The 24,000-nt window shown below is 44.4% G+C and overlaps 1 protein-coding gene across 1 annotated transcript in view; it reads right to left on the bottom strand.

The window, feature by feature from the left end:
• The window catches only part of rgl2 (ral guanine nucleotide dissociation stimulator-like 2), a 35,706-nt gene that overhangs the window by 10,130 nt on the left and 1,576 nt on the right, over window positions 1-24,000 (bottom strand). Inside the window, exons 3-7 of the mRNA XM_084441665.1 lie at window positions 23,534-23,702; window positions 4,647-4,694; window positions 2,764-2,847; window positions 2,288-2,454; window positions 69-125 (exon numbers count right to left, since the gene is read on the bottom strand). Of these exons, the coding sequence (XP_084297791.1) occupies window positions 69-125; window positions 2,288-2,454; window positions 2,764-2,847; window positions 4,647-4,694; window positions 23,534-23,702 (525 nt within the window). The remainder of the gene's footprint in view (window positions 1-68; window positions 126-2,287; window positions 2,455-2,763; window positions 2,848-4,646; window positions 4,695-23,533; window positions 23,703-24,000) is intronic.

Raw genomic sequence — 24,000 nt, 5'->3', positions numbered from 1 at the left:
TGAGACTGAACACCAGACTCAGGTGAGACTGTGAGCGTCTCACCTGTTGAAGGAAGAGAGCGTCTCACCTGTTGAAGGACTGTCTGGTGTGGCTTGTGTTGGTCTCCCCTGGTGGGTTCTCCAATCTGGAAGGAGGGAGGCAGAGACATCGTCCCAAAAAACTACCAAGAGTACATTTCCATTCTAGTCATCTAGGCTGCCTACCGCCCCAACACTTCAGATAAGTGTGTTATCTCAGACAGCATGTGAGCCCTGAGCATCTGTGCTGCTCCTCCTGGGTGCTGCTCAGCAAACTGGCCAATTCTAAACTTAAGTGATCCAGCAGGGAGAACAGAAAAGACTCTGTTTAATGGTTAAAAAAACACAAAAAAACAACATGAAACAAAGGGGCGAATTCACTAAAGCAAATTGCGCCCGCTAATTGCACCATAATATTGAGCGTCAGTTGCGCCCGCTATGTGCTCCGTTTTAAAAACCTATTCACTAAAGACATTGCGCTAATAATATCCCAGCGCAAACACGCCCATTCGGTGTTTGCGGCTGAGTGCAATTTGCTGTTGATATAGGAAATGACTATAAATACTGCGCATACAGCGCATACAACTCGTATGCATATCATTGGACGATGGCAGACAGAAAAAGAAAGATACGATTTTCAGACAGCGAACTTGAAGGCCTCACGGACGAGGTTCAAAAACATGTCTCACAGCTTTCGGCAAAAAAATATCACGACTGCAGCAAAAAATCATATTTGGGGTTTAATTTCCCAATCAGTCAGTGCCATTTGTGTGTGTAAACGCGGAAGACTGCAAACGGAGGTGGAATGATTTAAAAAGACGAACAAAGGAAAAATTGTCATTTTATGTTATGCAAGTTGCAGCACGATGATCTGGCATACTTTTGGGGGAGTGTATAACATTGCCCCACCGGTACGATCTAGGCATCTAAACGGCTTTTCAGGATTCCAAATGTGCACTCAATCACACCGCGCGTCCTGATGTGAGCCCAGTTGTACGCCGCCTCTCCAACGTTGGAAGGATTACGCACGGGAGTCATCATCCATGGCTGAAGATGATACCTGCCGTCACCTATGATACAAAAGCAAAATATTTTCAAGACCATTCAAATAAAACAAATATTGTGTAGGCTATGTTTTTATTTATTTATTTATACCCGGCCCCCAGCCGTTCAATGAACAGCTATAGGGAATGCGCAGTTTCGCGTATAGACTATTATACGCACAGTTTCGTGCTATGTAGGCTATTATATTCATTGGGGGAGCTTGGACTCGCTGGGGACGGGTGGAGAGACGCATAGTCAACTGAGCCTCCCCAGACGCGACTTCATCCTCCAGTTGGCTGAAGAGCTGCGCGCTCTGGTGTCCAAACAGCTACCACGGTGGTTCTAGTGTTAAATCAAAAAGTGACCTTCTTCTAAATATTCTCTCACGAACAACATGCCTGGCATTGCGATGCCTTCGCCTCGCAACAATCACTGCTGCCATGATCAGCGGACAGGCTGGCCGCGACACACCCCTTGCGCTTAAATACCACCACGTTTCTGAAAACGGTATTAATTTCACTTTAACTGCGTGAGGCAATTTGCGCCGATGTTTGTGAATTGGGCGGGTTTTGCAATAATGTTCATTTGCATAGAAAGGGGAACATTCTCCGCCCATATTACCTAATTTAAATATGAGCTAATAACACCGGCGCAGAGCAACGCAATGACGAACGCAACGCAGTTAACACCGTATTTCACCCTTTGCGAGGGCTTTGTGAATAGCAAACATAATTTTTGACTTATTTGCACAGGCTTTGCGTCAGGAAAAGCTGCGCAATCCTTTAGTGAATTCGCCCCAAAGTGTTTTCTGTACTCCCGGTGCGCTGGATCACTTAAGTTTAGAATTGAACCGTTTTATTGAACTTGAAGTCGTGGATGTATTGGTGCTTAGAGGCTGAGTGGGCGTGTTGGTGCTTAGAGGCTGAGTGGATGTGTTGGTGCTTAGAGGCTGGGTGGATGTGTTGGTGCTTAGAGGCTGGGTGGGCGTGTTGGTGCTTAGAGGCTGAGTGGATGTGTTGGTGCGTAGAGGCTGGGTGGATGTGTTGGTGCGTAGAGGCTGGGTGGATGTGTTGGTACGTAGAGGCTGGGTGGATGTGTTGGTACGTAGAGGCTGGGTGGATGTGTTGGTACGTAGAGGCTGGGTGGATGTGTTGGTGCTTAGAGGCTGGGTGGATGTGTTAGAGGCTGGGTGGGCGTGTTGGTGTTTAGAGGCTGGTGGGCAGACCTGTCGGTCAGGATGTCCAGGACCCTCTTGGTGGAGGTGAAGGAGCGGTAGGTGGACAGGAAGATGTTGATGAAGGAGGAGTCACCCATGGAGAAGGAGTGGAGGAGGTGCAGGACGAGCTTCTCCTCCGTCCCTGCTTTCACACACTGGGAGCGAGGGAGAGGGGACTGGAGGAGGAGAGAGAGAGAGATTAGAGAGAGAGAGAGAAGGAGTAGAGAGAGAGAGAGAGCAGAGAGAGAGGGAGTAGAGAGAGTGGGAGAGCGAAAGTAGAGAGAGAGAGAGGGAAAGAGGGGAGGGTAGAGAGAGTAGAGAGAGAGAGGGAGAGAGGGGGGAGTAGAGAGAGAGAGAGAGAGGGATAGAAAGAAAGGGAGAGAGAGAGGGGTAAGAGATCATTACACTAGTATGTTATGCTGTGTTTTTCCTGTCTTGATCTCTTGCATTGCTACTGTACATAATGTAACTGTGTGCATTCTCACCAGTGGACTGGTGGGGGCGCCATGCTTTTGCTTCACCACCTTGGTGTATATTATCCCATCCTCCTCCTCTTCCAACACAGTGGACTGGGAGAGAGAGGGAGAGAGGGAGAGAGGAGAGAGGAGAGCAAGAGGGAGAGAGAGAAAGAGAGAGAGAGAGGAGAGAGATGAAGACAGTACTTTAAATGATTTAATCTGCATGAAGAATGGGTTTCAAATAATATGAATGTAGTATCAGTTGGGTTTGACAAACGTTTAAATGTTTATACAACAGACTGCAGACTGTGTTGTGATTAACATAAAGGTGTGATTCATGATGTTGAGTTATGGTTGTGGTGGGCAAGTAGTATGGTGGGCATGTAGTATGGTGGGCATGTACTGTAGTATGGTAGGTAAAGTATGTAGTATGGTGGGCATGTAGTATGGTAGGTATGTAATATGATGAGCATGTAGTATGGTAGGCATGTAGTACGGTAGGTATGTACTGTAGTATGGTAAGTATGTAATGTGATGAGCATGTAGTATGGTGGGCATGTAGTATAGTAGTTATGTAGTATAGCATGTGTGTAGTATGGTGGGTATGTAGTACAGTGGGCATGTAGTATAGTAGGTATGTAGTATAGTAGGTATGTAGTATGGTGGGTATGTAGTATAGTAGGTATGTAGTATAGTTGGTATGTAGTATGGTGGGTATGTAGTATAGTAGGTATGTAGTATGGTGGGTATGTAGTATAGTAGGTGTGTAGTATGGTGGGTATGTAGTATAGTAGGTGTGTAGTATGGTGGGTATGTAGTATTGTAGGTATGTAGTATGGTTGGTATGTAGTACGGTGGGTATGTAGTATAGTAGGTGTGTAGTATGGTGGGTATGTAGTATGGTGGGTATGTAGTATAGTAGGTATGTAGTATGGTGGGCATGTAGTATAGTAGGTGTGTAGTATGGTGGGTATGTAGTATAGTAGGTATGTAGTATGGTGGGTATGTAGTATAGTAGGTGTGTAGTATGGTGGGTATGTAGTATAGTAGGTGTGTAGTATGGTGGGTATGTAGTATTGTAGGTATGTAGTATGGTTGGTATGTAGTACGGTGGGTATGTAGTATAGTAGGTGTGTAGTATGGTGGGTATGTAGTATGGTGGGTATGTAGTATAGTAGGTATGTAGTATGGTGGGCATGTAGTATAGTAGGTGTGTAGTATGGTGGGTATGTAGTACAGTGGGCATGTAGTATAGTAGGTATGTAGTACAGTGGGCATGTAGTATAGTAGTTGTGTAGTATGGTGGGTATGTAGTACAGTGGGCATATAGTATAGTAGGTGTGTAGTGTGGTGGGTATGTAGTATAGTAGGTGTGTAGTATGGTGGGTATGTAGTACGGTGGGCATGTAGTATAGTAGGTGTGTAGTATAGTGGGTATGTAGTACGGTGGGCATGTAGTATAGTAGGTGTATAGTATGGTTGGTATGTAGTACGGTGGGCATGTAGTGTGGTAGGTGTGTAGTATAGTAGGTGTGTAGTATGGTAGGTATGTAGTATAGTAGGTGTGTAGTATGGTGGGTATGTAGTATAGTAGGTGTGTAGTATGGTAGGTATGTAGTACAGTGGGCATGTAGTATAGTAGGTGTGTAGTATGGTGGGTATGTAGTACAGTGGGCATGTAGTGTGTTAGGTATGTAGTATAGTAGGTGTGTAGTATGGTAGGTATGTAGTACGGTGGGCATGTAGTGTGGTAGGTGTGTAGTATGAGTGTTGTGAGCTGAGTCGTTGGATTCTGGGCTCTAACATCCTTCCTGGAGCTCCTGAATGTCCCAGTTGGGCTCCGGTGTCTGATCTATTCTAGAGGGTTCCCCAGTCCCCCCCCCCCCAGTCTCCGGGTGAACCGGCCTTACCAGGTCCAGAGGGCAGTACCACGTCGTCTTCATGGGGGAGGACTCAGCCTGAGGAATGTACCACAACAAAGAAACATCAATACACATCCATATTCATCATGTCAACACTGGATTGGCCCTCAAAATATCACCATAACTACAGTATTGTCCATGTTTGAGCTTCTCCTGAGGCCGTGAAAGGCTGAATCTCTTACTTGTATTTACAATATATAATTTAATTGTCCTGAAACGAGCCATAAACAAACCAGTGGGCAGAACAAGTGCTGACGAGGTATTATGTGTTTGTGTCAAAACAAAGAAATGGAATTGAGTGTCTGTACTAACGAATGGCTCCACTTGAATGTAAGGGGTCAGGGTTAGATGACCAGTTTGCAAATGCTGACCGCATTAAACAGGAAAAGGCTCAAATGCATTTCCAGGGAATGAACTCATGGCCCATAATCCCATTCTGCTCAGAGAGCTGCACGTGAGTGAGCAGTACCAGTAGCTAGCGCGCTGGTGACATGTAAAATCATCCACTGGAATTCAAAACAACAACAAATGACTTTCGCACACCCAGCTTTCACTGAGAAGAATACCTCAATGAGCTGTATGGGCATAATAGGCAGATATTAGTAATTTATCAACCGATAGCCTATATCGCATTACATCAATGTCAGATTACACTTCTCCTTAATATCAGATTACACTTGTCCTGACACCCAAACTGTGATTTTCCATGCTAAAACATGCATGAAAAAAACAGTGACCTCATCAGTAGTCTCCTATGGCATCAGCATCCTCTACCACACACATCCAGCTGCTACACGCAGGGCTGAGCCGGCCCAGCAGAACAACGGCACCACGCCCTCACGTTTCAACACTTCTGTCTGAAACAGAACTGGTATTGTGCCTCCTGTTGTGTTCATCTCCCTCCTGCTCATCATGAGCAGCACGCAGTCTTTCTTAAGGGTGATAAACGTAACAAGAGAAATGGTAAATGGACCGCACGTTTATAGCGCTTTAAAATGACCTCTTGTTCATCCATTCAAACATGTGGCGGCAGCTGCCATGCAAGGTGCTAGCCTGCTCATTGGGACCAATTTGGGGTTCAGTGTCTTGCGCAAGGACTCTTCGATATGTCGTCAGGAGGAGCCGGGATTCGAACTGCTGACCCTATGGGCATTGGACGAGCCGCTCTGCCTTCTGATCATTGGACGAGCCACTCTGCCTCCTGATCATTGGACGAGCCACTCTGCCTCCTGATCATTGGACGAACCGCTCTGCCTCCTGATCATTGGACGAGCCGCTCTGCCTCCTGATCATTGGACGAGCCGCTCTGCCTCCTGAGCCCCAGCCAACCCACGTTCACATCCACATTACAGCACAGTGAAACAAGCACAACAGCAGAAAGGAGGACGTAATATCGACCTGCCACCGGCCATCAGGGTGGACAGTAGGCTACAGTAGCCATTGTTGTTTATCATCTGCTTATGTCGCCGTTTGACCTATGGACCTGCTGCTATGCTGCTATTCATAAGTTACGGTTAGCTTCCATTAGCCTGGTTCAAATATATAGATGGACGAGCGTCTCAAAGGCCAGCAGGCTGTGCAGGCTACTGTGTTTCTGGCATCCAGAAACCACATGGTACCCAGCAGGGTCTGTTCTGTCTGTCCTCTGACAGGTGAACAACATGGTACTCAGCAGGGTCTGTCCTCTGAGAATTGAACCACATGGTACTCAGCAGGGTCTGTCCTCTGACAGGTGAACCACATGGTACTCAGCAGGGTCTGTCCTCTGACAGGTGAACCACAGTACCCAGCAGGGTCTGTCCTCTGACAGGTGAACCACAGTACCCAGCAGGGTCTGTCCTCTGACAGGTGAACCACATCGTACCCAGCAGGGTCTGTCCTGTCTGTCCTCTGAGGCTCTGGTCCACCGCTGCCCTTTGTTACCGACGGTGTTATTCTGAATGCAGGTCTGACTGTTAGTCTCTCTCTCTCTCTCTCTCTCTCTCTCTCTCTCTCATGAACTCCACTCCGGCCACACAAACGTCACGTTTCCCCAACGGAAAAAAACACACAAGTTACCTCAGACTCGACAAGTCCAGACAGACACCGAGCCTTCAGCTTCCTCGAAAACTTCACAAGAAAGGAGCAAACGCCGTCTCTCCCCGCTTCTCTCATCTGCCCCTGCGTCCCTGGGGCACTTCGGGACCCGGTTCTGTACCCGCTTGTGGACCCGCTTCTTGGTTGTTGCGGTAGGTTTTGTGTGGATGTTGCTCTGTCTCTGTCTCCGGCAAACACACAACCACACCTGCAGCGGTAGCTAAGGACCGCCCCCCTGAGCACATACGCTCCCTGGGCACACCCATGACACACACACACACTCACTCAGATAAGGATACACACACTCTCACTGAGATAATGATACATACACACACACACATACACACACACACACACCAACAAACAAACACCCCTATACACTCCTACAGTACACACACACACACACAAAGACACACACACACAGAAACAAACAAACACCCTTATACACTCCTACACACACACACACACACACACACACACACACTCACACACACAAAGACACACTAACACACAAAGACACACACACAAAGACACAGAGGTATAGACCCACGCACGTTCTGACAGACAGAGACGTGCAGCACAGTCAGTCAAAAGGCCGACAGCGACTGGTTGAACAATAGCCCTTCTCTTCCTGTCTCTCCCTCCCTCTCTCCGCTCTCTCCCTCCCTCTCTCCGCTCTCTCCCTCCCTCTCTCCGCTCTCTCCCTTTGTAGATGACCTTCGGAAGCTGCTCAACCTGTTTGTCAGAGTCTTCTCTCCCGGGCTGAACAGGGCACACACAGGGAGCAGCACCGCCTCCGATCTCCCGCTCCCCTGGACCGAGGGACACTTCCTCGCCTCACCCTCCATGGCACAAGCGTGTTAATAGGTGACACATAACCTACATAAGACCAGTCATTACTGTTAGGTCAACTAATAAAGCAGAGAGCAGGCTTTGTTTATGTAAATAGCTAAGGACATGATCAGGTGTTTACACACGGTGTGGAGAGGCTTTCACAACTCTCTGACAGACTTTTATAAGGTGGTACCTCACTCTCCTTTAGCCGGATCTCAGGCTGTGACGCTAGCGCCAGTAGCCAGGATGTGCCAGGCCTGAGCTGCTAGAGGAAGGCCGGAGACACCATCCTGGAGAGACCTACCGGAGAGACCGTCCTGGAGAGACCGTACTGGAGAGACCGTACTGGAGAGACCGTCCTGGAGAGACCGTACTGGAGAGACCTACCGGAGAGACCGTCCTAGAGAGACCGTACTGGAGAGACCTACCGGAGAGACCGTCCTGGAGAGACCGTACTGGAGAGACCGTACCGGAGAGACTGTACTGGAGAGAGACCGTCCTGGAGAGACCGTATTGGAGAGACCGTACTAGAGAGAGACCGTACTGGAAAGACCGTCCTGGAGAGACCATCCTGGGGCTTTCACAACTCTCTGACAGACTTTTATAAGGTGGTACCTCACTCTCCTTTAGCCGGATCTCAGGCTGTGACGCTAGCGCCAGTAGCCAGGATGTGCCAGGCCTGAGCTGCTAGAGGAAGGCCCCTGAGGCCTATAGGGGAACAACTGTGTCAACAGGGGACCTGGAAACCAGTTTAGGAGGCTTCCTCGCCTTGGTTTACTCAACAAAAGCACACAGGAAAGTACCCAGGAGCTGAGCACGGAGAGCTGGTGGACAGGATTAGCAGCGCTATGGGCTCAGAGCTCAGCAGGTCTTCCACAACATACAGTAGCACCGATCACCAAGGGGATAATTAGCTCTCAGTACAGTAGCTGGTTTCATGGAAACAACATTGAGTTGTAGTGGTGCAAAATTACAGTATATATATATATATATATATGTATTATATATATATATATATATATATATATACATTCATTATATATATACATCTATATATATCTACACTGTAAAACCTGATGAGTTAACTCAACTCAAATCAATTAAGGAAACCGATTGCCTTGAACCATTTGAGTTTGATAACTCAATTCACTAGAGTATTTGGAACTCTTCAGTGTGAGTAAGTTCAACAAGAATGACCATTGTTACCTCTACTTAAGTGAACTGAGTAAAGTTTACTCACTCTGATCAATATACAAATAGTAAATATTACTGAGTAAGTGTAACTCACATGTAATAGTATTATGTACTCATTAAAACCATTTGAAGTAGAATCATTTATATCAAGTAGGACTTACTTAAATGCACCATTTTTATTATACTTATTTAACTCAAGCTGCAACAACTCATTTTCCCTACATTGTTAAAATAAATGGTTTTAGTTATACTGGCTCAATAATGAAACCTAGCAACTTAATTCATTTAAGGAAACCGATTGCAATGAATCATTAGAGTTGTGTCAACTTAAAAGAAAACTAGCAAAGTGCATCAAGAATCAATTTGTTATTAATAAGCATCTAACACCCCATTATTTCATCACATGCATAAATAAAATGCATTTAAAAGATTAAGTGTAACACATTCAAATTTATTATCATTTTATAAAAAATTGTAAAAAGTATATCATCATGTTTTTTTCAACACTCCCTGGATTGAACATTTTACATTGCAGAATATATTATTGAAATTTAACAAGAGAGGAATAGAGATGGAGAGAATAGAGAAAACAAGAGCAACTGTATGGAGAATACCAGAGAGAAAGATCAATTAACTTAAATAACAAAAAGTTAAATAAAATCAAATAAGCTGCACAGTATTTTCTGCACAATATTTTCAAAATGAAACAGTTATCAATGTCAACATTATGTATGAACATGAACAGTTACAGTTTTGACTGAAGAGAGTATACCAATCAAAACATATTGCTACACTGAAATGCTTCCTACATAGGTGTGAATTGTCAAGTTCAACAAATTGTGTGTTTGAGTGAGTGAAGTAAGGCTATACTAAGGTCATCAGAAATACTGGTAGGCTATACTAATGGAATCAGAAATACTGGTAGGCTATACTATGGTCACCAGGAATACTGGTAGGCTTAGGTCATCAGGAATACTTGAAGCTATACTAAGGTCATCAGGAATACTGGTAGGTTGTACTAAGGTCATCAGGAATACTTGAAGCTATACTAAGGTCATCAGGAATACTGGTAGGTTGTACTAAGGTCATCAGGAATACTGGTAGGCTATACTAATGCTAATCCTGATGACCTTAGTATAGCTTCCAGTGTTTCCGATGACCTTACTATAGCCTACCAATATTCCTGATGACCTTAGTATAGCCTACCAGTATTCCTGATGACCTTAGTATAGCCTACCAGTATTTCTGATGACCTAAGCCTACCAATATTCCTGATGACCTTAGTATAGCCTACCAGTATTCCTGATGACCTTAGCCTACCAATATTCCTGATGACCTTAGTATAGCCTACCAGTATTCCTGATGACCTTAGTATAGCCTACCAGTATTCCTGATGACCTTAGTATAGCCTACCAGTATTCCTGATGACCTTAGTATAGCCTACCAGTATTTCTGATCCCATTAGTATAGCCTACCAGTATTCCTGATGACCTTAGTATAGCCTACCAATATTCCTGATGACCAATATTCCTGGTAGGCTATACTAAGGTCTTCAGGAATACTGGTAGGCTATACTAAGGTCATCAGGAATACTGGTAGGATATACTAAGGTCATCAGGAATACTGGTAGGCTATACTAAGGTCATCAGGAATACTGGTAGGATATACTAAGGTCATCAGGAATACTGGTAGGCTATACTAAGGTCATCAGGAATACTGGTAGGCTTTACTAAGGTCATCAGGAATACTGGTAGGCTATACTAAGGTCATCAGGAATACTGGTAGGCTATACTAAGGTCATCAGGAATACTGGTAGGCTATACTAAGGTCATCAGGAATACTTGAAGCTATACTAAGGTCATCAGGAATACTGGTAGGTTGTACCAGTCATCAAAATGAAACAGTTATCAATGTCAACATTATGTATGAACATGAACAGTTACAGTTTTGACTGAAGAGAGTATACCAATCAAAACATATTGCTACACTGAAATGCTTCCTACATAGGTGTGAATTGTCAAGTTCAACAAATTGTGTGTTTGAGTGAGTGAAGTAAGGCTATACTAAGGTCATCAGAAATACTGGTAGGCTATACTAATGGAATCAGAAATACTGGTAGGCTATACTATGGTCACCAGGAATACTGGTAGGCTATACTAAGGTCATCAGGAATACTTGAAGCTATACTAAGGTCATCAGGAATACTGGTAGGTTGTACTAAGGTCATCAGGAATACTTGAAGCTATACTAAGGTCATCAGGAATACTGGTAGGTTGTACTAAGGTCATCAGGAATACTGGTAGGCTATACTAATGCTAATCCTGATGACCTTAGTATAGCTTCCAGTGTTTCCGATGACCTTACTATAGCCTACCAATATTCCTGATGACCTTAGTATAGCCTACCAGTATTCCTGATGACCTTAGTATAGCCTACCAGTATTTCTGATGACCTAAGCCTACCAATATTCCTGATGACCTTAGTATAGCCTACCAGTATTCCTGATGACCTTAGCCTACCAATATTCCTGATGACCTTAGTATAGCCTACCAGTATTCCTGATGACCTTAGTATAGCCTACCAGTATTCCTGATGACCTTAGTATAGCCTACCAGTATTTCTGATCCCATTAGTATAGCCTACCAGTATTCCTGATGACCTTAGTATAGCCTACCAATATTCCTGATGACCAATATTCCTGGTAGGCTATACTAAGGTCTTCAGGAATACTGGTAGGCTATACTAAGGTCATCAGGAATACTGGTAGGATATACTAAGGTCATCAGGAATACTGGTAGGCTATACTAAGGTCATCAGGAATACTGGTAGGATATACTAAGGTCATCAGGAATACTGGTAGGCTATACTAAGGTCATCAGGAATACTGGTAGGCTTTACTAAGGTCATCAGGAATACTGGTAGGCTATACTAAGGTCATCAGGAATACTGGTAGGCTATACTAAGGTCATCAGGAATACTGGTAGGCTATACTAAGGTCATCAGGAATATTGGTAGGCTATAGTAAGGTCATCGGAAACACTGGAAGCTATACTAAGGTCATCAGGAATACTGGTAGGCTATACTAGGGTCATCAGGAATACTGGTAGGCTATACTAAGGTCATCGGGAATACTGTCAGGCTATACTAAGGTCATCAGAAATACTGGTAGGCTATACTAAGGTCATCAGGAATACTGGAAGGCTATACTAAGGTCATCAGGAATATTGGTAGGCTATAGTAAGGTCATCATGAATATTGGTAGGCTATACTAAGGTCACCAGGAATACTGGAAGGCTATACTAAGGTCATCATCGGTCCTATGCAGGTTAAGTCTGGCTGAATTGACAGGGAAAATAAACCTGCATATTTGATAGTTAGCTCAAGGGGAGGTAAGTAAAAATAAATAAATAAACAGTGGTTGGTATATTGTGGTGGCTCTGCCCTTTCATCCAAGGACTCTACTCTGTATACTTCCAACTAGCCTACTCCAGCTCATTTTTCAAGGACTGCAACTTGGAAGGAAGTTCCTTGCGCCCACCCTCAAGCTTTAGGAACACGATCTGAATGAACTCAAAGAAGCTGCTCATCTTCTTTGGGTAGCTCAAGTGGAGAGCATACATCAAGCCAAACAAAACCACCACAGCTTCTGTCCAAGATCTGACAGTCATCACAACCTCATCCTCAAGGACAACTTGAACATACAGTGGTTTAAACGGTACCGCCTCAGGCGCAACCTCTTCATCCTCTCCCAGAACCGCCACAAGTGCCACGGCACCCTCCTGGACTTCTTCGAGGTTACTCTCCTAAACGGGGCAGAATAAAAATTAGGACACATTCTTAGCTGGGACCCCACCTCCACACACCCACACAAAAACTGACTATAAAAGGTCAGCATAACACCATAGGAGGTATAAAGCAACGTGAAGCACAAAAATGCCATTAAAGACTGTACATATGAGTACAGAAGAGTGCAGGAAAACTAATAATGAGGGGGATTACCGTGCAGGTCCTGAATACTTCTGACGAGTCCTCTTTGAAGTACAGTGGTAGGCCAACCAGGGCTGCTGTTCTGGCTGCACAGATGTCATTCTTATCCTTAAAGACAAACAAGACAAGAAAGACAAATACACTTAATACCAGTTATCTTATGGCAAGAAAGCATACACTTGCCTTCAATAGGACACTTACTTGCTCCTCATATGCTGTTAGAATCTCTGCCATCTTTTCAGCATTGGCTCCGGTCCTGCGTTGTTTGTAGAGTCTGATCAGTTTTGGAGCATGGTTGTCAAGAGCCGCAAAGAAGACATAGGGCAGGTTTTGGTTGGTGATTCTGTGGAATTCCAGATAGAGCTGCAAAATACAAGCAAAGGCATGCACACACGTAAGATGTTAGTTTGTACTGAGGAACACAGCAATACTAGTATCGGGCTGATATCAAGCTGAAACAGAGCATTATATCGGAGAATAATCCAAATACATCCAATTTGATAAGGTTGAAAATCGTCAAAGTATTCTTTAAAATATGTATTACTTACTTGAGCTTCAGAAAACAAGGCTGGCCATCGTTCCTTAAAGTCTGAAACGGGTGTTGGGGGACACTTCACAATTTCTTCACGCCTGAGTGCAAACGTTTTCAGCATGCATTGATGGATGAATGTCATGTCCTTGTCCTTCTTTGTATACTCCTCTGCCATTGCTCTTCTCATCTCTTCCAAGGTGTCTACACTCTCACCCTTGGGAAAGTTTGGGAGATAGTTGACTTCACCCCTTCTTGCTCGCTTAATGTTGACCCGGGATGCATCAGCCTCTGGATGACTCCGGCTCCGCTTTCCTGCATTAACTGCCACATCTTTAATGCCGGCTTTGCTCAGTTTCGTCCTGTAGTTGCCCATTTTGAAACGCAGGCTGTTCTTCCATCCTTCATATCCTGTTTTGGATCCGGTCTCCTTCAGGCATGGGTGTTTGTTAACAAGGGCCTCTGCAGCCTTGCCGATTTCCTTGCTACTTGGATAGGCTTTATGTTTGTACATCTCAGCAGCCATCACGTCAAGGATATTGTGCTTTTGATCCCTGGTCAGCTTCAAGGTCTTCCCCTCTTTCTCAAATGCAGCACTGCCTGCACCCAATGCAAACTCCACCTCGTATGAGAATGCTGGAACTTGGAAGACCTCCGGCCACCTGCTAAGACGCTCAGGTGATGATGCATCTGATAGTAACACCGTGTCATCTGTGCTCGTTGAGCTCAGCTCTGGATCCTCTATTCTCACGATTTTGACAGTTGCCTTTGATGGCAGGTCTTCAATATTGACCAGATTGCATAAGGCATTGTTAAACTCTGGGTCTTCAAATTGCAGACGAAAGTCAAAGTTAAGGTTGAGCTTGTCTCTCACTTCAAGCAGGAGGCCATTCACTGTCTCAGGTCGCGAGGGCAAGGCTAGTCTTTGGGCATTGCACTCATCAACAATGACCCTTAGTTTTAGACCAGTTGTTTCCATATTAAGTGAACAGCAAAAACCTGCAACAGAATGAACACACCAAATTGGCACTTGCAGCTCTCTGCTCTTGAGTCGCCAGCACTCCAAGCACAGAGACAACCCATTAAATATTTACATAAATTAAGATTTATGCAAACATGTGCTCAAATCAATTAAGGCCATCAATTGACTCTTGTATAGTAAACTGTTTTACTCTACAATGAAGTGTTATCATTTACAGAAATAAAAAGGTATACCTTATGCTTGATCTTGGTACTGCAGCGTGAGGATGAAGTGAAGACTGCCCAGTGAGACTTGAGTTGGAAACTGGAATTGGCACCGCTACTCCATCTCTGAAAGAGGAATGAATCTCTTGGTTGTGAGGATCAGCTTGGTTGCCACTTTGTAAGCTGTCAAAGGCATTTGGTCAGTGAGTTTATGCACAGGGGTCACAGTATATCTCTTTTTTTGATCTGCAGTCAGCTCATAGGAGCGTAAATGCTCAATATACCCCGATTCAAAGTCTTGCAGAATGAAAAAGATTTGATCTGCAATGAGTAGTATGTTTTGGATTTCCTTAAACTCAGGCAAGGCACCAAGCATCCCAGTGCAGACAAACATGCCAACAGCATAAAGTGTTCCATCGACTGTAACATGTTTTGTTCTATAGACAGTACTACGTTGTGTGATTGATGATATAGGTGCATGAGTATCCTTTGGCAAAGAATCAACAAAGACAGTCTCAATTTTAGTGGTCTGAACTGATGGCTTAAGGAACCTGGGAGAGGACAGGTAAAATGCCATCATTTTCTGGTGTCTGTCTGCCAACGTCTTCAAAATGTTCTTGAAGTTGTGTGTGTCATGAACTATTTTCTTGAACACTCTATGCTTTCCTTCAAACCTCATGGTCCATAAATGGACCAGGGGACCAAAACATTTGATCAAATGAGGGTAGTGTTCAATGAAATGATGCTTGGGACGCAACATCAAGTTAGGAAAGACTTCCTGTAGCAGCTGCCTGTGATCAGCTATCTTGCAGGCCAGGTACTCAATAGTGCCATCACTAAATGTATGAGATAAAGAAAGCTCAACTATGTCTTTCAACTCCATTAGGATTTCCCAGTGCTTGTCCCCCTCTGGAACACGTGAGCCTATGAGAACAGGCAGGAGTCTAAGCAAGGTGCAGTTTTCATGACCATTTCCTCCGATAGTTCCTCGAGTGCCAAAGGTTTGAGGTATTGGGTGGGGACGGTCAACCTTGTCAGCATGTTCATAGGGAAAATATTGTATTGCCTTATTCAGATCATCTAAGGAGAAATACTTTTTTGAGATCATACATTTCAAGCACAGTGCAAGCTCAACAGGAACTACACCCTCAAACAGGTCGTGTAAGATATCAGGTGGAAATCCTGTGATGGGGTGAAAGTAGGATAGATGATCAGATAACACACAGCTATCTTTAACACCATAATGCTCTTCACTGCCACCACTCTGGAGTTCATGAACGAGGTGATCATGATGATTTTTTGTCCTCATCACACAGCAACCAGTGGTTGCATCTACAGTCTGCATGTCTGCTTTTGTTGTTAGGCAAAATCGACAACAGTATGTAGAGTTAAAGCTCTCCTTGAAGCCAGCTAGCCCATGGGCAGCAAGGTTATCAGCCACTACAGAGTAGACAGTGCCCTGGACACAGCTACCTAATGCCTCAATGTAAACCCCTTCCCCTTCAAGCGTCTTCAGGTCTTTCAAGAGGGGTGAAAAAACACTGGCATATCCAAACTCCCTTAGATCATTAGAATTGCATAAAAGGGCAAGTTGTATAGTATGTAAAGATGAGCGATATTTCACTGGGAGATTAGCCAATGTCCAGTAAATGGCGCAGACTTTATGTATTTTTCTTGAAGTTCCCAGAGGATTTGCAACTTCGAAGTCATCAATGTAAAGAATCAAAGATAACCTCTGATCCTCTGAGAGAAGAGGATTTTCCTGACAGTAAGAACCATCACAATATGACGAATATTGCCCTGGCTGTTGTACTGTAGTCTCTTGGACTTTCTCTAGCACATCTGTCTTTTTCAGCATTTCTTGCAAAGATGTGAGGATGGGTACATACATGCATGTATGCTTAGAAGACCCAATTAAATATTCAACAGGTTTAACCAAAGGAAACTGTTCCTCATAATATGATTTTCTCCTTTTGGCAGTGGACAAGGGGGCTTGACTAGTGATAGATTTATGCAGGACATTACTTTCCGAAACAGCATTGACAATCTCTCTGACAATTTTATCACTAAAAGGGAAGTTACACTTGTTGAGTATTTTTGCGACCGCTTCTTTCACAAGAGGTTCCGATAATAAAAATAACTGATCCAAATGCTCAACAATTTCCTGAGTTGCTCTTTCTGTTACATGGAGTATTGTTTGCATTTTCAAAAAGAAAGCTGCCAGATTCTGTTGCAACTGCTCCTCTAACCCATCAGTGGTGCTCTCTGGCACTGGGGTGGATATGTTTTCAGTACAATGGTCAATAGAGCCTTGTTCCATGTCACTGCTCTGAGAATCATGGGGTTCAATTCTGACTACAATCAATGCATCATACTCTGAGGCACTCTGATGCTCTCTACATTTGTGTGAGTTGAAGGTCGAGTACACATTTGTTTTAAACATACAATCTCTGAAAGGACATGACACAACTTCTTGGTTTTTTAAATGTCCTCGAAGATGAAGAAACATGTCTCTTTCAATAAATGGCTGCTTAAAAGCACAGAGAGGACAACTGAATGTCAACATGTCTGCAGCCACCTGACCAAGACTATCAGGACTACAATCTACTCTATCAGCATGAAACCTTGTCATGTGTATCTTGAGAGAATTTAGTGTTTTGAATGTGCACATGCAGTTCTCATACAAACATGGTAAAGGAGAAATGGTAGAATATTGACTGTGTTGAAGCCGATAATGTTTCAATAAATGCACTTTGACTGAACATGAGACATGGCACAACTTACACTTCCACATCTTGAGGCTCCAGGAATGCTTCTCTAATGCTCCAGGAATGCTTCTCTAGTTTTCAGAGCTGAAAGAGTAAAATAATTAAATTTTCTGAACAATTGACAGCAGTTTAACTTCAATCAAACACTAAAATGCACACTGGGTTAACTACTAACTCGTAATACCCCATCTGTTCTCAAACAAATATATGAACATATACTTAATATGGTAAATTTACTACCACAACCACATAAAATGGGTAGCTAAGGTTTAGTCTAATCTAAAAGAGCAATGGTTCAGAAGCAACAGTTTATTAACTGATGTAGCCTAAGCTAGCTAGAGTTTGAGCCTAGGTAGAGCAATGAAGGCTAGCAGTATTAGTATAGCAACCAGTTATTAGTGGCAATATACAGTATACATCAAGAATGAAAAAACATGAGCCAAAAAATACACCCAATGGTGGTAATCTTTCCCAACCACTGACATATTCATCCGATTCAAAAATATAACTCTTAATTCGTCGTTGACACTAATGGCGCCTGCAGCACTACGCACACGAGGCTCCCGCCTAGCTAACGTTAGCGAGGACGAAAACGTCTCCCTCCTAGCTAGCTAGTATGCCCCTAGTTAGCTAGCACTGTAGCTAGGAGGGAGACATCCGAAAAATATCAAACGTAAATTGAGGTGAACTTGAGGCTAACGTTCGTGTCGTTTGCCACAAGTTCAACAATATAACAATAAAACTTAGAAAATACGTTTCTTACCAGCAGCAGGCTCAAGAGAACTGAAGATGTTAAGAGTGAAACAGAACGATAGGCTGCCTCAACCGCTTACTCTCGTGGCACTTGAAGAACACGTGGACGTAGTGCTTTTGTTGAAATAACGTTAACCTTTCTCTATCCGTTAAAATAATTTAACTCTATCAATTAGAATAATTTATCTCGTAGTCCAAGAAGGAAAAATGCTGCTGTATTCTCGACGTTTGAAGTTTTCTGGTATTCTGCAGTGTCCGGTCGGGGTCAATGTCACGTTCCTCCTCAGTTTTCCTCAGTTGAACTTATGCGCGTGAGAAGCCCGAGCGAATGAGTCATATGCGCATGCGCCAAACGTTCCTATCTGCAGCGAGAGGCTTCTCAGAAGTTTTGCTAGTTAGCTTCGCGGAAAATATTATTTTCTTAGCAACCGAGCAACTGATCGTGAAACGGATTTCACAATTGAAATCAGTGCCAATTGTACGTCTAGGTACCCAGTGTTGCACTCCTCATTTGCGTTTTGAGAAATCATGACGTAACGTTAACTAATCTCTCACAAGCGCTCTCACTTGCAGCGGATAGAGGGAGAAGCACCTCCCGATCAGTTCAGTGGGCACTGGTCAAAGCAGTCCATCCCTCACCCCACCTAGGCACACCCGTGTAGCCCAAAGCAGACTCAGCTAGTCTGAGACTCCGAGTTGTGCCCAGCCAATAGCCTAGGATATGAGGATAGGGGGTTATTTTTTGATTGAGAAAATGCTTTTCAGTTTCTAAAAAGTGTAGGCTATGCCTTTGTTTATGTATGAAATGCTTGATAAATGCTATAAAGCTATTTAAAATACCAGAAAAGCACCTAAAGGTACCCTAATTAAGCATATATGACACATTGGAACAAAGTTGTCTTTACTCAAAATCTGTCAATAATAAATCATACTCAAAGTAACTGAGTTTGACTCATGGTAATCACTTATTGAGTTCACTTTACTTAGTTGGCTTGACAGACTACAACTTTCTCTGCCATTTAAGTTGCATAAACTTAATTAATTTGGTAAGATGTGCTGTTCGGTTTTACAGTGTATATACATCTATATATATAATATATATATCTATATATATATCTATACATCTCTCTATATATAATATATATACATTATATATATACATCTCTCTCTCTCTCTCTCTCTCTCTCTCTATATATATATATATATATATATATATATATATATATATATACATCTATATATATAATATATAAAACATTTTAACAAACTGTGCTCTTCTACTTCATGCTGCCTTTGACTGAATTGAGGCGATGTGTGTCCTGTAATGTGTGTCCTGTAATATTGTTTTTTGTCTTCACCACTTCCTCTTGGTCAAAGGTGTTGCTGGCTTTCCTGGCAAACGATTGGTCAACCTCAACCAACCATCATTACAGTACTTCTCCGTCAGTGAGCAGACTACAGAAGTAGGGAATGCGTGAAGATGGCAATTACACTTTCCCTGGTCAACTAGTTGAATCCTCTAGGAGTGATCAACCTAGTTACATCCTCTAGGAGTGATCAACTAGCTGAATCCTCTAGGAGTGATCAGCTAGTTAAATCATCTATGAGTGATCAACTAGTTAAATCATCTAGGAGTGATCAACTAGTTAAATTCTCTAGGAGTGATCAACTAGTTAAATCCTCTAGGAGTGATCAACTAGCTGAATCCTCTAGGAGTGATCAGCTAGTTAAATCATCTAGGAGTGATCAACTAGTTAAATCATCTAGGAGTGATCAACTAGTTAAATCCTCTAGGAGTGATCAACTAGCTGAATCCTCTAGGAGTGATATATTAGCTAAATCATCTAGGAGTGATCAACTAGTTAAATCATCTAGGAGTGATCAACTAGTTAAATCATCTAGGAGTGATCAACTAGTTAAATCATCTAGGAGTGATCAACTAGTTAAATCATCTAGGAGTGATCAACCTACAGTAGAGTCCATATTAGTTTCTATGGTTTGGGCCTCCTGTGCTAAGGCACGTATGAGGATTTCAATTCAAAGTAGTTTTTTTAATATAAGCCAGCTCTACGTTAGGTTAAGTGTGTGAACACAGTTGAACAGCCCCAGGGAGATGAGTATCAGGTCTGTAAGTGGCTTAGCTTCTCTCCCTGAGGAAACCAAGCACGCACTGTACTCCTCTAAGTTCAGAATAAATTCACATTTCCCTGCTTCCCTGCACAATTGTACTGTGTTTTGAGTCCAGGCATTTTCCGTGGTTTACACATCTTTTCCACGGTTGCTAGTTTGAGTTCTCTGTTAGTATTCTGCGCGAGGGGTGATGCCCCAGGGCTCTCCTTGTCTCTCTCCATCTCTTTTCTCTTCCCTCCATTCAGGAAGTCCATAATGAGCAGAGACAAATACAGGAAGCAGGACGTAGGCTCGCGTCGCTACGTTGTTTTTCCTCTCTTCTCCTTCCGCCTGAGCCGGGCCCGTCCGCCCCCCCCGGTCCGCCCCCCCCCCTGGGCCGCTGCCTCGGGGGTTCAACAACGTGGACAGAAAGAAAAAATAATAATCAGGAAGTATGACCAAATCTCTCCATCTTCAGCCCCCTGTCACACAGTCTCAGCTCCACTTCCGCCACTTGTCTGGTGCTCAACAACTTTTGCCCCTTAAATAAAACCCATGTAGGCTGTAGCTGCATTGTGAAATGGTTGTGATTTAAACACAGTAGCAGCAGCGCCCCAGCCACGCTCACACTGTTAGTCTTTACAACTTAACTACGGTGCCACTGGTATTGTTTATAAACTTACGTAACATACTGTTGATGGGGTGGTAAATATATCTTCTGAAGCTTTATTTAAAGGTACCCATTGTATTTTTGAGTGCCCTCCCCCTTCTCTCCTCCACCCACCCTTTCCTTCCCATCATCCTCTGCTCTTGGTCCCATGGCTCCATCTCTCCCTCTCTTTGAAATAAGACCTTGTGGTATTTTGGGCTGAGCTGCTCTCTCCTCATGTCAACTCTAATACGATCTCTTTCAGAAATCACTGTTGTATGATGATTTCAACTATTATGGTTACAGTATGTCCTGGGGAAGAAAAAAAGTTCACTTGTCCTACATAGACATGTCACAATGAAACTGCAAATAGACACTGTGGGTCACCATCACAGCCGGTCAGGACGAACTGTGAGCTCTGTTTCAGACGAACAGAAATCTACAATAGTCCAGTCCCACCGCCCCAGCTAGCTGGCCGTACCACTGCAGACCATTCACTATGGCTGATATCTCAGGTCCCACACACCGGACCTGGAGGGAGCACTCTGAACGTACTGGAGAGACCGTACTGGAGAGACCGTCCTGGAGAGACCGTACTGGAGAGACCGTCCTGGAGAGACCGTACTGGAGAGACCTACCGGAGAGACCGTCCTAGAGAGACCGTACTGGAGAGACCTACCGGAGAGACCGTCCTGGAGAGACCGTACTGGAGAGACCGTACTGGAGAGACCGTACCGGAGAGACCGTACTGGAGAGACCGTCCTGAAGAGACCGTACTGGAGAGACCGTACTAGAGAGAGACCGTACTGGAAAGACCGTCCTGGAGAGACCATCCTGGAGAGACCATCCTGGAGAGACCGCACTAGAGAGAGACCGTACTCAAGAGACCGTACCGGAGAGACCGTACTGGAGAGACCGTCCTGGATCTCCCTGAGCAGGAGAGCCTGGCGGTCTGTGGGGGGTAGCTGCTCATTGGGAGGTCTGGCTCTGAACACACGCACCCGAGTTTCCTTCATTAAAGAATGAACGAGCGTCTGGATCGGATTCCACTCTGCAGTCTGTCCTCAGGGAGCGGCTGTGTGTGTGTGTGTGTGTGTGTGAGTGTGTGTGTGTGTGTGTGTGTGTGGGGAGGAGAGAGCAGGTGTACAGCGTATCGACCCGCCGACCAACGCATCCATTATTCACCATCAGGCCGTGCTGCTGTCATGTGATCAGCCCGGGGGGGGGGGGGTTACCCCAGCTGGAGTCTGAGTCAGTGTGACTTCCATATATAGACCAGCCACTTTCTAGAGGCTGCTTGCGAACTGCTAAGTGCGGTCTGAGCCAATGAGACGACCATGCGCCCGGGTTCAAGCCAGAGCAGGCTAGAGACTCGCCCAGGTGACACATGATCCTGAAGCTAAATGCATACTGGACCACTTCCATTCACAGCTTGCTATGTGTGTTATGTTGTTTTTACCTCCAGTCGTTTAAAGTGTACGGGTAGAGACATTATTACACGGATCACATTAAAAAGTTACTCCCTCTCAATATTACTACACAAGACAGAAGCAAACGTACACTGAGAATTGAGAATGATGGTGTGTGTATATTTCATGGCTCTAACAAGCGTGAATTCTATCCTACATCAGGCCGTGTGTGTGTGTGTGTGTGTGTGAGAGAGAGAGAAAGAGAGAGAGAGAGAGAGAGAGAAGGCCTTAACCACCTCTATTTCAACCAGTAGAACACTAGTCTCTCATAGCCAGATCTATCTTCACACTTGGTTTACGCTGTGCCAGCGCCGGAGTCAGGTCTGGCTGGACATATTACCATTCTGCAATAGGGGGGGAAAAACGCAGTATTTCTTTAAACCAATCACAGTCGACTTGGGCAGAGCCAGCCCCGGACGCAGCGATGGTGCTCTTGCAAAATAGTCTGGATCGAATCTGATTGGTGCCGAGAGAATCTCTCGGCCCGAATCAGATTAATTTGCGTCGCCAGTCTCGCCACTGATTGGGCAGTGTGACAACGAATGACAAGGTTTATTGCCAAAACCTACATCCGTTGAGTCAGACTAGTAGAACATTAACACAGGCTAAGTACTGTGGGAAAACACAGATGGTGAACCACCTCCACATCTTCTCTGTTCCAACTCCAGTAGAGACCGACACACAGGAGGACGACTCAAAGAGATGACACAGCTTTATAGACACTACAGACTTAGAACACCCACTGTCAAAAAGAAAGAACCAGGTTCTTCTCTGAGAGAAGTAATATGGTTCTCCCCAGTGTTACTTGTTTCTTGGGAATCACATTCCCTCGGGTCTCTTCAGGACTTTTCATTCCTTCAGGAAGGCAAACTTCACCTGGTTCCCTGCCGGTCCTGGCCCAGTCTGGCCCCAGTCTGGCCCAGCCGCGTCTGTCTCTCTGGGATTCACTCTCCCTGTTTTCATTTTCTCTGTAAACCGGCCGACCGCATCTGCTGTTTACTCCAAACTGTCAACGCCGTAACCACGGTTTCATGGTGTAATTATTGTAAAAGGCCACTAACAACTTGTGGCCGTGTCACATGACCAAAACGGCGTGGTCATGTTCACCTGTCCGCTTCTTCTGTTGCATGACATGCTCTGAACTGTCCGCACAGGTGACCACTTATATCCTGAATGTGAAAACAGGGCCCATCTTGCGTTTACTGATATTAAAACTGGGCCCATCCTGCGTTTACTGATATTAAAGTGTAAATGCAACCCTAGTCGTTAGCGTCTCTGCTCTGATGGACAACACAGAGCACAAAGAAAAACACAACTCTAACCTCGGAGATGTCCACTTCTTTGCAGTCGGTCATTCTCCCTGATTGGCTACCGAGGGTGTCATTTTCAGGTGGTAAGGGCCGGTAGCCAATGAGGGGCACAGCGCTTGACTCCACCCCCGGAAGGTCCGTACCCCCAGTCCTCATGCTGCGAGGGAGCATGATCCGCGGCCTGACACAGAGCAGAGGACAGGGGCATGAAGGGGTTAATATGACAGGGTTTACATGAACGGGTTAATATGAAAGGGGTTATATGATATATATGATATGGTTATATGATATGAAAGGGTTCATATGAGCGGGTTAGCATGAAAGGGTTCATATGAAAGGGTTCATATGAAAGGGTTCATATGAGCGGGTTAGCATGAAAGGGTTCATATGAGCGGGTTCATATGAAAGGGTTCATATGAGCGGGTTAGCATGAAAGGGTTTATATGAAAGGGTTCATATGAGCGGGTTAGCATGAAAGG

Source organism: Borostomias antarcticus, assembly GCF_949987555.1.
Source record: "Borostomias antarcticus genome assembly, chromosome: 8".
Lineage (NCBI taxonomy): Eukaryota > Metazoa > Chordata > Actinopteri > Stomiiformes > Stomiidae > Borostomias > Borostomias antarcticus.
This window is presented reverse-complemented; position numbering and strand designations above follow the sequence as displayed.